This window comes from Nipponia nippon, unplaced genomic scaffold (genome assembly GCF_047370975.1).
Source record: "Nipponia nippon isolate SJK-2023a ecotype South Korea unplaced genomic scaffold, ASM4737097v1 scaffold_4, whole genome shotgun sequence".
NCBI classification, from domain to species: Eukaryota; Metazoa; Chordata; class Aves; order Pelecaniformes; family Threskiornithidae; genus Nipponia; species Nipponia nippon.
In genome coordinates this window covers 109,902,686-109,921,007 of record NW_028262358.1, presented here as the reverse complement: position 1 = coordinate 109,921,007, position 18,322 = coordinate 109,902,686, and the positions used below count along the sequence as shown (strand labels likewise).

The 18,322-nt window shown below is 37.9% G+C and overlaps 1 protein-coding gene across 3 annotated transcripts in view; it reads right to left on the bottom strand.

Annotated features, from left to right (window-relative positions):
- The window catches only part of TAF1B (TATA-box binding protein associated factor, RNA polymerase I subunit B), a 50,303-nt gene that overhangs the window by 11,343 nt on the left and 20,638 nt on the right, over positions 1-18,322 (bottom strand). For all 3 annotated transcript variants that reach the window (XM_087776317.1, XM_087776319.1, XM_087776318.1), the window contains exon 9: positions 1,842-1,989. In XM_087776317.1, the coding sequence (XP_087632443.1) occupies positions 1,842-1,989 (148 nt within the window). The remainder of the gene's footprint in view (positions 1-1,841; positions 1,990-18,322) is intronic.

Below are 18,322 nucleotides of genomic sequence, written 5' to 3'. Positions count from 1 at the left end.
TGGATCATCCTGAACGTTGTCGTGGGAAAACCTATCTTAGATCTATATAAATATAGTTTCAAAAAACCCCAAAAGCCAAAAACTTGTCGCAAACTTTTTTCCTGCATGTTGACTAAACATCCATGCAAGGACAGATTCAGTACTGCAAAGAGGAACAGAGGCTAGTTTTAAAGAAGTTATAGCTGGGTATGAACAGGAGCCCAGCATGGTACGGCAACACTTGCTGCTACCCCGACAAAACCTGGCCGAGGCACAGACAATCCCAGCCGAGGTTAAAAGTGGCATTACGCTATAAAGCTGGGTTATGTCAAAAAGATACAACGACAGCTCCAAAAGCAGCAGTATGATATCTATACAGTCTCCTATTACTCTATGCTTATTTTTCACAGATACAAATCCCCCAAATTTCTCACTTTTCCTGTTCAGCAAGAAATGCAGGAGTTGATTACATCACCATCAGATTCCACAAAGGTTAGCAATGTATGACTAAGTACAACCTAATCCAGCTATACTTTATACTCTCTTGCTGCTTACAAAGAGTTCAGTAGGAACTCATTTTTAATCCTCTCATACGTAACAGTAAAAGTTAAACAAAATCTGGCAAACAAATTTTCTTATAAATACTGTCAGTATATTTTCTTTTATTTCAGATACTTAAAATGGCCCTTTCATCGTTATTATTATTACATCCTAAGAGGCACAGCCAATTCATTGCTTAATTTATTTTTTAGGAGTTGTTAGACAACATCAGTAGTCCTTCTTCAAATTGTAAAAAAATGCTTCTACATAATAAAAAGTTTAGTTGCAAGGAAAAAGTAAAGGACAATATATTCTTCTTTTACAGTAATTTTCAAAGAGTACTTAGCTTTGTATTTCTCTGTAATAAATGTGAAAATGCCAAATTTCCAGCTGCTTCTTTGATTCAATTGATACTTCAAAATCTGAAACATAATGTGATCCTCTATAGGCTCTAGCGCAACACTGGTGTAAAACTACAAAATTAGAATTTCTACTCTGGAATTTTAGCCCTAAATCTGTTGTTTGTCTTCTCCTCGTTCAACTGTGAGTACGCAGAAAAGCCAAGTGGCTTTATTCAACGTAACTAACTGCAAAATAAGACAATAAAACCCCCCAAACTATTAATTGCTGGAATGCTTTGATGAAAAAAAAAATATTAATTTACAGGTTATTTGTCTGTATAACTCATCTTCAGTGACAGTGGTATTTGATAGGAAGTATGGCAGCCCAACAGACGGTTCACATACTACAACTTATTGGTCTTTTTTGTGGCAATTCAATATTCAAGACTTAATTTTAGGATAAACAAAAATTTTCAATATTAATGCAATATACAATTTCAAAACTAAATCGGAAATCAAGTGAGACAGCAGCTGATTTGTCTCACAGCATCACTTGTTAATACTGAAATTAATGCTAATATGTAATATTATAGAATATATATTCACTATTATATATGACAATCCAGTACTAAGCAATCAGGTCGCAACTTCATGAATCATTTAGCTAAAGTTAGTAAGTCAAGTGACTTCAACTAGTGCCTCTTAGTTCACATGGATACTGAAAGATTTGAAATGAAGTATCCACTCCACAGCCTTAGAGAGCGAGCACCAGAGTGCCCCTGCATATCTGGGCCTATAATACATCCTCTAAATGTTTGATGAAGGTGCTTTCTATAGAAATTATCTTTCAGGTCAAGCTTAAACAGGTATAAATTAGAAGAGAAAGAGCAGGCATTTTTAAAGTAGTAATTCAAGTTTTTTTGCTAGAGTTTAATAAATCAAAGAAAAATTTTATCAGTTCGGGTTTGGGAAAATATTTACCAGGTAAATTAGCTTCCATCAAGTACTTCATGCACAACATGTCTGGATGAAGAAAGCAGCTGTCTGTTATATCTGGAAAACGAGGCAGGTCTAAAAACGCTGCAAGCTCAAGCATTTTGCTGTATACTTCCTCATATACAGGCCACGACTGAAAGACAGGGTTAGAAGGTGTTATACATTTGCTCTATTACCATACTTGTTATTGATGTGAAATTAGTTATCCATTTTAAATTCTGTATTATTTAATACCGAATTATTTATACAGACTCTTTTAGCACTCTGTATGACTAAACACACATGCAAGAATGGAACCAGATTGTAGAGAAAAAGTGAAACGTGCTAGTTTTAAAGCCCATGAAATATATTAAAAAAAAAACAAAAAACACCACCACAAATAAAAAGTTGCTTCAGACCTGCAGCCAACCCACTACCTTTTTTGTGATCAGTATGTCTCCAGATGCTCCAAAACTGAAAGAGCATCGGAAAAAAAAATCAAAACCCAACCAAACAAAAAAAAAAAAGAAAAAAACCCAAATGGGTGCAATTGAGGGTGAACTCTCTAAAGAGCTAAGAGATCACAGAACCACAGAAGAGTGGAGGTTGGCAGGCAGCGCTTGAGATCAGGTCCAAGCCCCTTGCTCGGGTCAGCTAGAGCAGGTTGCCCAGGACCACGTCCAGTCGGATTTTGAATATCTCCATAGATGGCAACTCCACAAGCTCTGTGGGAAATCTGCTCCAGTGTGTCACGACCCTCACTCTATAAAAGAAAAAAGGTTTGTTGGTTTTTTTTTTTTTTCCCTTATCCTTAAACGGAATTTCTTGTATTTCAATTTGTCTCCATTTCCACTGATCCTGTCAATGGATACCACTAAGGATGATCTGGTGCTTCTCCTTTGCACCCTCCTGTCAGGTATTCATACACACATCATACCCCGCCCCCCAGTCTTGTCTTCTCCATCTCCAGGCTGAACAATGGCAGCTCTCTCAACTTCTCATCGTTTGTCCTCCTTGATGCTCCACTCCATCATCTTCATGGCCTTTTACTGGACTCACTCCAGTATGTCCATGTCTTCTTGTACTGGGGAGCCCAGAACTGGACCCAGCACTCCAGATGTGTCTCACCAGTGCTGAGCAGAGAGGAAGGATCACTTCCCTTGACCTGCTGGCAATGCTCTGCCTAATGCAGCCCAGGATGATGTTTGTCTTTGTCATAAGGGCACATTGCTGGCTCACATTCATCTTCACAGCATCTTGTCCACCAAGACTCCCAGGACTTTCTCTGAAAAGCTGCTTTCCAGCTGGTTGGCCCCCAGCATGTGCAGGTGTCTTCATTTATTCCTCCCCAGGTGAAGGACTTGACATTTCCCTTTGTTGAACCTCATGAGGTTCCTGTTGGCCCATTTCTCCAGCCTGTTGAGGTCCTTCTAAATGGCAGCACGCCCATCTGGTCTGTCAACCACTCCTCCCAGTTTCACACTGTCTGCAAACTTGCTTAGTTTTCAATCCACGTTGCAGTCCACTTGAGTAGTTTTTAACTTCATCAGTTTGTCAATGAGGATGTTGTGGAAGACAGTGTCAAAAGCTTTACTTAAGTCAAGATAAAAACACCCACCAAGCCTTCTGCTCATCATAGAAGGTTATCAGGTTGGTCAGACAATTTCCCCTTCATAAATCCGTGCTGAGTACTCCTAGTCACCGTCTTGACCTTCTATATTTGGAAGTGGTTTCCACACTTATTTGCTCCATCACCTTCCATATTTATCATATTTATATATTTATTTGTAATATTTATTGATATTAATATGATCAATATGAGGCTGGCAGGCCTTTAGTTCCCCAGATCCTCCTTCCTGCCCTTCTTGAAGACAGGGGTGATGTTTACTTTCTTCCAGTCCTCAAAAAACTCTCCCAGTCACCGTGACTCTTCAGAAATTATTGACAGTGTCCTTGCAATGACACCAGCCAGCTCTCTGAGCACTTGTGGCTACATCCTATCACAGCCCATGAACCTTTGTACGTCCACTTTGTTCAAATATTCCCGAACCTGCTCCTTCTCCACCAAGGGTAAGTCTGCCTTCCCCTGGACTTTCCCGCTGGTTTCAAGGACCTGGGACTGCTGAAGGCCAGTCTTATCAGCAAAGACTGAGGCAAAAAAAAGCATTCATCACCTTAGCTTTCTCCTTGTTTTTTGTGATCATGTCCCCATTCCCATTCAGCAGCAGGCCCATGTTCTCTAGAACCTTTTCACAGAATATTTAATATAATTTCATTTTTAAAAAAAAAAAAAATCTAGTTCCATATTGGCATATTTATTCATGAAAATAAATCTGCAACTCTCTTTTCAAAACTGTTGACTGCATGAAGAAAGTTCTCCCAATTTCTACTGAGGTTTTCCTACTAGAGGAAAATATAACTTACATGCTCATTCATAATGAACTCAGCAGGACCTAAGCAAGGTCACTTGCGTAAGTATGGACTGTAAGACTTAACCCTCATTTCTTAATACGTTAACTATTTTATTAAACATTCTTAATTCTTTATATTTTAAATGATTACTTGAATTTACCTCTTAAAGTGCTAAGTTTCAGTTGTTCAGGCTACTTTACCATTTTAAACATATAAAAAGCAATGCTCTTTCTGCTTGTGTTAGTGGTTCTAATTCAGCAGAGCACTTTATCATGTATTCACATTTATCAAGTCAATTTGTGCATAAGGTACTTTCCTTTAATAGGAATTTACACTTCGTGCACAGATTCAACACTTTCCTGAACGAGAGAGAATTCAGGCTTCTGGTTTTTTCTAGACCAGATTTTTTTAATCAAAGCAATCATGTTTACAATACCAGTAAGACTGAAATAATGCATTTTTATTCAATCATTTGGTTTCATCTATTTTAATGTAAGCTGTGTAGCCAATGCTCAAATTTTATTGTTTTGAATGATTGCCAACATTTCCTTTTCTTTTTTCAAAAGATCTCCCCTCAGACTGCAGTTCAGACTTGCTTAACTGCGTGAACACATGCTTGAGCAAATGAATAATACTGCTGTCACTCTTACACATGCAACCTTTTGTAACAGTTAGGAAGTTGTATCATGTTCATTATATTTTCTAAACAGTGTTAAAAATTCACTTAGACTGCTACAGGACTGTCCTGAGGAACAAGAAAAACATGCATTACCAGACTTCTACAGAAGACCAGGCTCACGGTACTTTCCATACCTCTTAAAAAAGCAGTGCTAAATTGAATACCAAAACAATCTGGAACAAAACCTGAATCATATGTAACTTCTCTTGAGTGTATTTGGAGAAAAATTGAAGTCCCACATAATTCAAATAAAAGCATCACATAAATGCTATTCCTAATTAGATATAAAGAAAATACATTTTCCCTTTAATGAAAAGCAGTTGAATTAGTAGCTTCTTAATAATATATCGCAGATGAAAATAAGACACGTGAATTCAGTCATTTGAAGCATTTCCATTCTCAAAGATGAAACTATCACCTATGAAGTTATCTGAGCAGTCTAATTTAACACAGAGGTACTATAAGGAACATAGCTCTTAATTGGAGGGCTCAAGGTAGGCACCTATATCACCTTATATCTGAGCTTTTCTCACTGCACCAGGCTAAGGAGACAGCTTTCCTATCCTAGGTACTAGTGAATCATCCCTTCCTCCTCAAGCCCAACACCGACTTTTGTTTCAAAGCTTTTGTTCGCAATTTAGAGAAGGCAATTCGGTTCTTTTTCAAAATCGCTAGAAATCACTCTTTGCTTTGCAATGACAACTGATGCTTTTTTTTTTTTTTGAAGATCAAACAAGTGTCTAAAAACTACAAATAAAAAATTAATACTGAGAGCTATTTTAGAGAGGATGTTAACAGACAAAAACTGGTTTTAATTTATGTGTGTTCATAAAGAGATGTAAACACAATTGGACATGCAGATCTAGGAAAGGCATACTAATCCACCATAAAGATCAACCAAATCAACTGCTACTCTCCAGGGCTTGACCCCCTAAGCTCAAAACCATTCACCGTAGTACTCATGTTTCTACAACGCAGCGCTGAGTCACGACGATGCAAGTTGAACCGAACACCACGCTTCCAGGAGCGCCCAGTAATCTCTTGAACTGTAAACTGCAAGCGTAAACTGAATCCAACGCCAGATCACATCTCAGTAGGACACATCCTGGCAAAAGGCTGAAGGCTGAAAGGTTGAGGACTGCAGAGCGTTTCAGCAATCAAGCACTGACAATTTTCACCAGTCACTACATACCCTGTTCGTACTCTGTTTAATTCTGAAAGAGCTGTGAGTTCCTACAGCAAACCCCTTACTCTGCAAAGTTTCATACATACTGGGAGGGTTAAAACAGAAAGAACACCCAAATTCTACACAACCTACATAGCAAATGTTAGGACAATATTAAGAAGAAGCAAGATACAGCAAACAAGCAGCCTCAAAATTAATAAAACTTATCATGTTCTACCTAGCTATGTATCTCTGCCAGAAGAAAAGAACCTGATAAAACAAGTTGCACTGGAAGTCAACCAGGAAATCAACGAGGAAAGCAAGATCTAGAGCTGGGGCCTCCCTTCTTCAGGTGAAAAAACTCTGCCTCCAGCACCCCGTGATTAAACCCCAAGGGAGGAGTACTTGGACAAGAGGGGAACAGCATTAGGTCATACGCCACACACTCTCCAAGTATAACTTTCACTTATCCAATCATAAATTTAAAAATTTTGCGTTACGTATTTTCAAGTTGTATTTCTGTGCTAAATATCAGGACAACTCCCCTGTCCATCAGCACATGGAGTTACTGAGCTCTCACCTTGTTTTGAGAACCTGGGAAACACTCCACATATAATACTCAGTTACAAACCCTTGAGGGCACTTAATAATTTCAGGAAGACTGACAGAAAACTCTTCTAAAGTTATGCCACCTGCTAGCCTTTTCAGGTGTTTCGCAAGCTGGGATTTCTTCAAGGCTGATCAACAACACTGACAGAGTCTATAACTTGTCTAGATTGGGTACAGAGGTTACCAAGAACTTAACTGTCTTTAAAGTCTCTGTATCTTTTTCCCACATGTGACAAATACAGTAATTTCAGGTTTTCTCCAGAAAGCAGTAGGAAAGATGAATACTACTTGAGAACATGTTTTTCTTTTCTCTCCTCCCCCCCCCCCCCATCTTCAACTGAGCATAGGAGGACAAAATACACACTGTTGAGTTGGTGAAGAAGTGTCTAGAACAGGATTTTCATGATGATAAATATTCATTAACTATTTAAATTGGTTGCCTTTATCTTTCAAAGTTACACGGAATTTTTCACCTGTATTAGAAAAGAACAAGCTGGTTTTCAGAAGCTGATGAGCCAAACTATTAGCATGATAATCAGATCACAGTAACAGGTAATTGTTTTGGGTAAGCCAAGATTGCAGCCTCTCCTACTTGTTTGGACAATATCAGAATGTTGCTGATCAACAAGTAGAAAACAGTATGCATTGGCTGGCTTTCTAGATTCATTTGCAGGCTCCATAGCTTCTTGTTTTAAATGTGGTCTGACTGACTCTCCTCTTAGATGACTGTACAGGTTGTTTCCTTCTCCTGTATCAGGACAATATCCCAGCAGCCATTACTTACATATTCACACTTCAGTTTATTCTATTGTGATAACGTTCTATCCTTTCTGAAAAGAATTAATCATAGAGTTGTTTTAAGTTCTCCCTTTTATTTTTCCCCTTCCATCCTCCTCTCCTGTTCAGTAATTTTTTCGCGGCACAGTTCCCTTCCTCATCACCCTTCTACCTGTGAATTTCCATCCTGAGAACCCTTTCTTCCCATGCCTGCACATTCTCTAAGGCTCTGCCTTCACCTGTGCTGCTCATTTTCAGCAGTGGACATCTTTCCTAGGTGATTCCTTTAATGACCATTGAATACTGGAATCTAATAAAGTCCGACTTCACTTTTTCATTATTGGCTTTTTGTAGGCCTCTGGGAATCTTTGACATTTAGAGTTTGGGTATGCTTGGAATTACCTAAAAACCAGCAAGCCTTCATCATTTTTAAGACGACCGCATCAACCTAGACAAAGTTTGAAAAAGAGCATACCAAACTCCTCAGGAAATGGACTAAGAAAGCAATTTAACTTGAAGATTTGGAAAACATCAAGTTAGGAGTGTTGGAGAAGGGGTTTTTACAACATGATCCAGAATTTTGGTTCAATCCTTGCGTAAAGCAAGACCTTCCTATGCTTCTGCTGCTCAACTGTTTCAGATATATCTGGGCATCTGCAGCATAAGCCTGATGTGGGACGACGCCAGCCGCAGTGCATGCAGGTTACATAAAAGAACTGACAATAAAGACAATAACTGTATCAGCTGTGAAATTTGCACCCAAGTTAGTATTTAAAACTGAATGAAATGACCTCGTGAACCAATCATTATGTACTACATCCTTAACATCGTTGGCTAGCCCAAACTCCTAGATTACTGAAGATTTTTTTTCATGTTTTGTGTGTACTCTCACAGTACACAATGTGGCTACCTCCCATACAAACACACACCAATGAATCTGGCTGATATATATTTTTTAAACATCTTTTTTTTTTCCCCCTTGCCTAACCTCTGTCCACCTCTCAGGGACCATCACCATCCCACCTGGAACAGCAGCAAATTAATGCAACAGCCATCACACACAAATTAAATGTGCTTTAACACTGTGCTTTATTATGAATACAAACTTTAAAAAATAAGCAGCACTCACTAATACTTTTTTCCCCAGCTAGGTTAGATAGTAAAACTAATGTAGTCTCAAGCTAAATTTTTCATGAACGCCTTCCTTTCTAGAGCACAGGGTATACAAAAGAGACACACACGATGTAAAGGCTGGGCATTGTAAGCACTGTTACCACTTTTGCGTAGAAATGTCCCAGGCTTGTGAATTGCTGGTGAGTGTGAAAGTACAGTGGGGAGAGCCACTGCACCCTGCTCCTACATCCCTTCCTAGGTCATTATCAGAAACAGAAGATCAGATTCAATGAGCCTCGAGTCCGACTTGGTGCAGCCATTTTTATGTGGACTAAATGAGCGGATACATTTCTTCAAACCCTGATATCCATGAATCACACACAGATGCTGATGTAACAGCGAGAGGGTGTGCCTGGAATTATTAAAAGGAAACCAAATGACAAGAAGAACAAAGACGGGTGAAACTGCTACAACTCCATTTAGATAACTGCTAAGAAATACGCATCTCATGAGACTTCTTCCATTAGAAAAAACATAAAGAGACCAAACACACGCTTACAGTTGCTGCTTTACAAGCCTCTCATCAAGCAGAAAGGATAACTGAAAGGTTAACACAAGATAATGAAATCCATTTGTCCACCTTGAAGCCAGGCAAACATGTTGCCCAAATTACCTGTCTGGCAACAAATGGGCAGAGGAAGAGGGAAAGAAAAAAAGAAAAGAAAAGAAAAAAAAAAAAAAGAGAAGGTCAAGATACCATTTGAAAATCATAGAAGTAGTCACACTGGCAGCCTCTCTTTGCTCTCCCCTTTGATAATTGTCTCAGCTGAAACAGCTACTACATCTTCAAATCACAAATTACTCCTGATCATTGCTGCAGAGGAACTGAGAAGGATCTTTGTATAGAAAAAAAGATTAATTTTAGAAGATGACTCAATAAACAATGTTTATGCATTTTTGAGAGAAAAAAAAAATCTAGGTGTGCTAGAGTATTAGACTGCATTGAATTGACAAAGGCAGTTTTTACAGAAGAATTCAAGGTGGCATGTGGATGAGCCAGCAACCCACACACAAGAGAAAAAACTAACTGAACATCCAGTACAGATGTACTCATTCACTAGGAAGAAAAAAAAAAAAAAAAAAAAAAAAAAAAAAGAGATTTTCGTTGGATGCATAGCAGACCTTTTAATATGCTACTTTCAGAGGAAGACATCTTGTACATTACATAATTTCTGGCTAAAGTGGTTTTTGAATAAATGAGTTTCAATATTGTTAAACCAACAGAGACATGTGCTTCAGCATTAGCCTGATCACGCTCACAAGCTAATTGACAAATATCACTTTTCTAAAAAATGTAGTCTTTCTACAAATGTAATCCAATAAGGAGCTGAACTGTCATAATGTATTGAAATTTAAGAGTTTGGGAACAAATTTTATTGTATTTCATAAATATTTTGGTAGGTTTGTTTTCTTTCTTCATTAAGTAATGCTTTAAGACAGGTATGGACAAGCTAGAGTTTCTGTTACACAACAGCAAGCTCCCATGATAAACTTGATTACAATAACCCTTTCAGCAGTGAACTTCCTCCTCAGCTCTTTTTTTTTTTCCTTTCAAATAAAAGCCTCACCCTTGCTTCTTTTCATTCTGCACTACTTTCTATCCTGAACAAGTACCGCATGCACCTGTTAAAATGCACCAAAAAATACAGAGTTAGACAGAAAAAAAAAAATCCCACAGATAGAAAGACACCCACCGCCAACAAAACTAAGACTACAAGGTATCTCAAAACACCAGGAGACCAAAGCAGGAATTGCTGCTTGTTTTGGAAAGTAAAAGCAGCATAGCTGATTAGCAAAATTTGTATGGCTAGAATTTTATACCTCTTAGAATATTTTTTTTTTTAAATGAACAAGAATGACCGGCTTCTGTCTTAATTTGAATTCTTTAAATAGTTACCACTAAAAGAAAAAAAAAAATCATATGGCAATTAAGCTTATCCAAATTTTAGTCAGGAAAAGAGGCTCTTACAGATCAGACCTTGAATGTTTTTAGAAAAGGACCTCAACGAACAGAGGAACGTGTCTAAAAGCCAGTCTGGTGGATACGCTTTCCAGGGAAGCAGAAAGCCACTGTCATTGCAGTCTGAACACTCTGGGAGAAAACAGAGCAAACATTTTGACCTGCATTCATGAGTTTATTAATAGATTTAGTCAGGAATTACTTCATTTGAATCAGATCCCAGCTAAAATATAAATCTGCAATCCACCAAAACCTGGAGTGTGAGACAATCCGAACAGCAGCAGTTTTCTACAAGCTGTGTGATGACTTGAAGACACAGGTATTAGCCAGTAGTAGATTATTAAGTGATACGAAATCCTTTTGAAAAGCCAGTGTGGAGAAAAAAAAAAAAAAAAAAAAAAAAAAATAAATACGGGGACAATTTTACAGGGTTTAGGAAATCTTCGGGTTTCCTCACAGTGGTGTCACAAACCCACCCCGTTGCCTCAGGCAAGTCTCTTTGTCCCAGTTTTCCACCTTGTGATAGAGCAGCACAACACCACCCCTGAGAGCCCGGCCCTGAGCTGCCAGCGGGCAGCTGAAGGCACCCTTGCGTGATGAGAGGGAATGACCAGCATCAAAAGAAGAGGAAGAACCAAATATTCTGCAACGCTGCTGGCTTCACATGGTGTGCGCTACAGCAGGCTTAAACTCCCACATTAAATGAAGAAAAGGAAAAGATATACAGAGCAGCTCATTATTTTCCGCATGCTAAACTAAGACGCTATCTTGGTTTAGAAACTATATGAGATGAAATGATTAATGACTACACCCTAGTGCACTTACACATCAGTCTCAGCTAAAAGCAAATTCATTCCAGTAATTCCTAAATTCCATATGCTTAACTTTAAAACCGTAATTGCTATTCAAAGACATGAAAAGAAGTTAGTATTAGCTTAATCTATGCACAAATCCAAGACCTGTGCTTTTAGGGCCAAGAAAAATTGCACAGAACTGAAGTTTGTTTAGAAATATTAGAGATAAAGTACAAAAACCCTTAAGCTGCCATCTCTGCCATTCCAGGATGGCTCCCCCATGACCTAGAATTTATTTACTCTTACATGGCTTTTCACATTCTCCTCTTGCCACGTTTCTAGGCCAGACTTCTTGCAAGCGTTCCTTCTATCTCCTGGCATTGGGATCATCACTGCTACTTAAGAGTAAGAAATTTTACACTGTGAATTTTTAAACAAGCAATTCTTTTAGTCCCTCCACCAAAACAAAGGATCACTAGAAAAATACAAGCATGCAAAATCTTTTTTCAAAAAGCAAAGTTTTTGCTTAAGAAAACTGTGTAGTTTTCATTGCTTAGGATTCTTTGCCATAGGCTAGAGATATCCGTTTTAAGCAATGATTTTGCATACTTTACGATTTAATCATTCCTCAGCGTTTTTCAAGTTGAATAAGAAACATCCCCAGATCTCTAAATCTGAAACTTTAAAGGATGGTATTTAGTTCACCTAACTTAAAGGCTTGAACTATGACTTAAAAAAGAGGTTTTGTGAGATAACTAGTTAATGAAAAACGAAGTTTTACGATCTTAAAAAAAAGTCTCCCCAGAACACAAAAACCACAAAGTGAAACCGTAACTGAAATCCCAGAACAGAAAAAAAAGCAGCTGTACCACATCAATCCAAAAAGATCTATTTAGCCTTGCATCCAGCAGCGAGCAAGAGAGATGCGTAGGGAGGAATTCAGGAACCAAGCAAGCCACAATGACATTTTACCAAGTATCTGTCCAGCTTCACACCGTTTGTGGCTGAGTCAGCAGTGAGATCTCTGCATTTTTTAGTTCCATTTACCTTTTCTTTCGTGGCATTTGTCCAGTCATTATCTGGCCCTTTTAACATCCAGAACATCCTACCGCAAGGAGTTTCACCAGTTACCCACAAAATGTATGAAGCAGCATTTCCTCCCGTTTGATTCTGAACCTTTTCTGACACCTCCCAGTCCTTGTACTGGAAGAGACATTGAACAGTTGCCTCCTAAACACGTTCTACAAACTATCACCCCATCTTCCTCTCAGTCACCTCTTCTTTAGGTTGAAAGCTAAGTAGATAATTGTTTCTTGTAGGAAAATTGTCCCTACATTTGATGATCCTTGTTGTGACTCTCTATACCTCTTAGTTCTTCTATAACTTTGAGAAGAGGGAGGGTAAGAAAAGGAAAAAAAACCCAACCAGGAATCCATGAAGTATTTAAAATATGGGTGCATGATAGATTTATACATTAACACAAAATTGATCTCCATTTCTTTATTAGAAGTCAGGAGTTATTAGAAAATAATTCCAATGTAGCTGGGCTACAACAACAGCATGTTCGAACACAGCATCATCATCAAGGGATTACAGAAACATGTATAATTAATATCACACAGATGTTTAAATTAAGGCTGGTACATGAACATGATAGCATTGATAACACCAGCTTTCGGAGAATGCTACGAATTTTATTCTTTAAAAAATAAAATCTCTTCCTATTTAACACACATAATAGCATGGACAAATATGTTGATTGACATGTACTTCACGGGTGTGCTTGGACACAAAACAGACGTTGGTGGGAAAAAAGTATATCTGTGTTTTTTAATAGCAGCTTGTGGGTCAATGACTTATAATCTTTTTTTAAAGAAAACCAAAAACTAACATGTAAGGCTTACCCACTGTAATGATGCCATACAAAAAAAACCAAAACTTGCATTGTATCTGTCTTTTAAGGTCTCCTTCCCACTCAGTTTTTCTTTACTTAATGTTGTTTTCTCCAAATAGACTCAAGATATTTTTTTTTAAGTCAACTGTTGGACAGGAAGAAAATTTGAGAAATTTCAAGCTGTATTTGCTCCATCTGTATTCCCATAACTGTGAAGCCCAGAGATTACATATTTCAGTAGATGCAGAACAGGGCAGGTTTGCCTTTTTTTTTGGTTTGGGTTTTTTTTTCCCCAATAAATCTGATCAAGAGGGTGGCATTTTTTCAAGACTTGTTCCAAACTGCTCATAACATAGGATTAAGAATTTTGCCAAGAAAGAAGAGAACAAGAGTGAAAAAACAAGACTGAATAGAATGATGAAGACTAAGCAACTTGTAGGTATACTTTTGTTTACACTGGGACTTTTTGTTTTTTGCATCAATGATATGCATTTTACTTTTTCCTACAAGGTTTACTCATAAAAAATGGTCAGCAGACCATTTTATTTTAAAAACCATCTTCAGACTAGAAAATGATTTAATACATCAGCATTCAAAATAGTAATGTCAATTTAGGGAATGCATTGTTGTCACCTATCAAATTAGCAATACCAAAGCAGTCACCAAATGGTTTAAATCATTTCCACAGTAAGAATTTCAGTACAGTGACCTCATGCAATATTCAGAATACAAAAGTATACAGAGGAATTTCACTCCTCCTTAGACAGTGGGACAAAAAAACATAAAGCCCTAGAACAGCGATTCACTTCATCTGCCCCTCCTAGAAGAGTACTATAATTAGGAGACTAAATCCACACCCACAACTAAAGAAACGCAAGCACTTAAGAAATACTGTCAAGTTTATAAACTTCTATTCACATACCCAAACTCTGTAATGAAGCAAATGCTAATCCTTCTGCTTTTAAGTTGATGAAATTACAGTACCATAAATAGCATCTTTTATATAAAACAATCACAAAGAATGAAATATCATTTGCTGTATAAAAGCACTCAGCCACATTGCATCCAATTTAGGGTACTAACCAAGGAACGATACCAGCAAACCTGAAGAAGGCATTCGCCTGAAGAGCAGGACAAATACCCGTATTTTTAGCAACGCTAAAAACGGTCATCGTGAGATTTCTAAGGATCTTCAGTGGTCAGTATTACTACTTCATATAAGCTTATGCCACCACTAGACTTTACCCAGAATACCTAGCTCCTGGCTCTACGTACGCAGAAGGGCAGATAGGAGCAGTGTGCTCTACAGCCACCCCCAAGTAAGAACGTTCTCACAGACATCATGCTCGTCCCTGAGCACCTCATGGTTTGAGTACAGACCTCACTCTTTCCTATGCTCATCACACAGTATAAAGCAGTGCATAAAGCTCACCACTCATCTGTTTTATTATGTGAGAAGATACTAATTTTTTCTGTATTCGAAAGAATGATGAAAAAGTATTTAGGCTTTGTTCTTGGTTCAAGGTGAGAAGAATTACCACCGTGAGTGAAAGTAGCATGTGAACTCTATGAGCCTGCCCAGCCCACCAGGAAAAGAGCTGAGCATAGGTAAGAAGAGAGAAGCATCAATACTCTTAATAACAGTCCCTCTGCTAATCTCTGTCTGTGCTTCTTCAGTATCTACATTTAAATTATCTAGTGAAAATGCTCTCGGTAAGTGAGAGAGGTAGCTACTTTTCAAAGCCTCCCAAAGAAGATCCTATCTGTCTAAGTTTAGGCACTTCAAACACAGTAAAATATTTTATCAATTTGTGATACGCTCCTGACTGCAGGAAACAAAACAAAACAGAAGCAGCTCAAAGTATTTAACAAGAAAATGCAAACAGGTGTTTCCAATGTGAATAAGCCAAGCAATACACTTAGATACAGCAGTGATAGACAGTTTTCACATGTTATTCAGTACTATATATTCAAAGAACTAGTTTTCAAGAAGCCTGTAATACTGATGCCGCTTCTGGTTAGAACACAGCCAAATTATTCAACCAATCCTAGCAGCATAAATTACATGAACCCCCTCACTTTATAACAAGCTGGCAGAGGCGATTAGAAATTAATGAGGACTGAATGCCAAATTACTTCTGAAATTGAGCCATTAGCCTCGAAAGCTGAAGACTACAACCAAGTCCTAATTTTGGTTGTATACAGCAGGTAATTGTCAAAATATTGAGAAATCTTCTTTTCTTAATCCATGAGAAACCCTAAAATTTTATGTTTTCCTCCAGGCTACCTTACAGTTCTTCTGCCCCCAACATTCACAGGGAAATCAAAATCAGGAGGCGTCTTAAACTACTTAAACTTGTCAGCTAAATTTACAAAACAAAATGGCTTTTACTATGCTTGAACAATGCTGAATTGATTCAAATACATTTTTGTGGTGCATCCCCATTTAATTCAAACCAGTTTTTACCGAGCAACTGAGTCATTAGATGGTCACAAGGCACAAAATGTTTATACAGCACAAGTATTAATAACTGTACTCCAATTGCAATGCTGCCTGTAACAAAGAGAATCAGAAAGAGCGGCTAAGTCTGAGGTTCGATATCTTTAACCTTCTTGCCATAGTAAAACTCAGCAACATTTAACCACATTGTACCATAAATGATTAACATTACATCATCATTTTAAACCTGGAAGACAAGTCCCGCACTGGGTAGTAATGCACAAGGATACAAGTCCAGAGATTAAAACTTGTTCTCAAGTAGGATAGTAAATGATACAAAAATGTGTAGCTCCTAGATATGAAAGCACTTGCTTTAGACCTCTCCAAATACAGTCCTGGTAGGTCACTACACTCCCAGACAGGTCTGTCATATCCCTCTTTTTATTGTGGGATAATGGGATACAGGGAAAACCACAAATAAAATATCCTCCTTTTGAAGCAGAGGGGGGATTTGACTGCATAGTGCTCAGGGACAATCTCTTGGATAAAAAAAAAAAAAGGCAAGAAACAGCACTATAGATATTCTGCAATGAAGCAAGAGGTAAAGGCGACTAAGCCGTAAGCAGCAGGGAAACTATTTAAAAAAAAAAAACAAAACAAAAACCAAACCCTTGAATTTCAATGCCACAGGTAAATGGGTAAGTCAAGAAACAAATATGAAGAAAAAGCAAGATTGTTCTGTAACTGGAAAAAGAATATGGTTCCATCTCATTAAAATCGTATGTAAGGAAGAGAAAAATTATGTCTGCAAAAAAGCAAACCAGTATCTGATAAAACCGAGTATTTTACAAAGGAGAGGCACAGATAATTTACACACAAGAAGCTTCAAGGAAATAACTGAGGAGCTCTCTGAAACACAAATGTTGTTTTTTAAATAATCTTAAGAAATTCTAAACATCAAAGGACTCTCCACATTAATATGCAGTATTTAAAAAAAATGTAAAAGGGGAGATTCAGGAACTCTAGAATGATTAGCTTGGCATGGATCCCGAACAAAATAATACAATGGCAATGGGAAAAATGGAAGCTAAAAATATCCTGTCAGTCAAGCAACCTTCATAAGGTCAGGAGAGGAGACTGAAGCTCCAGCTCCCACAAGGAAGACAGCACAATCTACTGGTGTTGCTGCTCTGAAAAATCTTTTTCCTTTGCTATGGGATAGCTAAAGGGGACACAAATAAAAAAAATTACCACAAAGTCTCACTGGAAGACCGTAACTCAATTGTACTCAAAACTCAAGAACTGCTCCGCTGGAAAGCAAAGTGTGCAGAACAAAGCAGCAAAACAAAAGCATCCTTGATACCAGAGGAAAATCTTGGCAAATTCATTTCAGAAATTGGATCTCTCAAAACCTTAGCAAAAGTGAGATTTGACTGAAGCTGACATAGAAAGATGGGTGGCAAAAGGATTAGTGGCAGAGCAATACGGACACAAAACTGCTGCCAAGAACAAAACCAAGCAACATTAAAAAAAAAAAAAGAAAGAAAGAAACAGAAGAGAAGAACAAAAAGAAAATACAAGCTATAGGATACAGTAAGAGAAGAAACCAAAGAATTGGAAAGTTTCCAGACAGCACAGAGAAGAATGATCATCTCTCAATGTTCATACTTTTCATTCCCAAATAAAAGAGGAAAGAAATTTAATAATCCAAGCTAGGGAGGGTTTGTGTGTGCACGCATGTGTGCAAGGTATATACTCCTCCAATTCAAATGAAATAAATCCAAAGCGTCATACAGAATAAAACACTCCACACCGAAGAGGCACATTCTCAAAAGAGCTAAAGTTTTCCAGTCTACTTTACAAATACATTATGGTACCTACTTCAACACCTATCACAGGTTACTTAAAGGAAGACCCTGGATGAATTAGACCTTTTCTTAGGGCAGCAAATATTTCTTTTCAAACTCTTCCCATCAAAGCCAACATCAGTTCATAATGGAGCACGAGTTAAAATTCTTGTTAAACTGAATACAATGGAGAGCTGCCCAGAACTACTGGCCTAATCTGACAGACAAAACCAGACATCGTTTTTATGCAGAAAGATAAGCCTGAAAGAAAAAAAGGTATCAGGGAGAAGAAAGAAACAAGAAGCCTTTCAGTTAGCTGGGAGAAAGGGGAGAAAATCCTGACACGCGCTTTTGAGTTTCATGATTCTTGTCCTCTTGCCCGCAACACTGATTTCTGAGAAGCCCAATATATTGCTGCCACTTTACCAGGATGCATTCAAGAATTTGGCACAGGCAAAGGTAAGGAAGATGCTAACAACCCTCTCAGCTGGGAGTTTAGAAAACATTACTGTACCATGGAAAAACCTGAAAAGTAACACTAGGAGTTATTTAAGAATCAAGACATCTAGGGATGGAAATAGGTGAATTATATAGAGCAGAATTCAAACTAAACAGTGCTTCTGTTAATATGGGTGAATTGGAGGTAGGATGTGTAAAAGGAAACAAAAAATAATAACGTATACTAAGACAACCAAAAAGTAACCTGGATATTACTTTTCTCACGTTGCAAGGTCAAA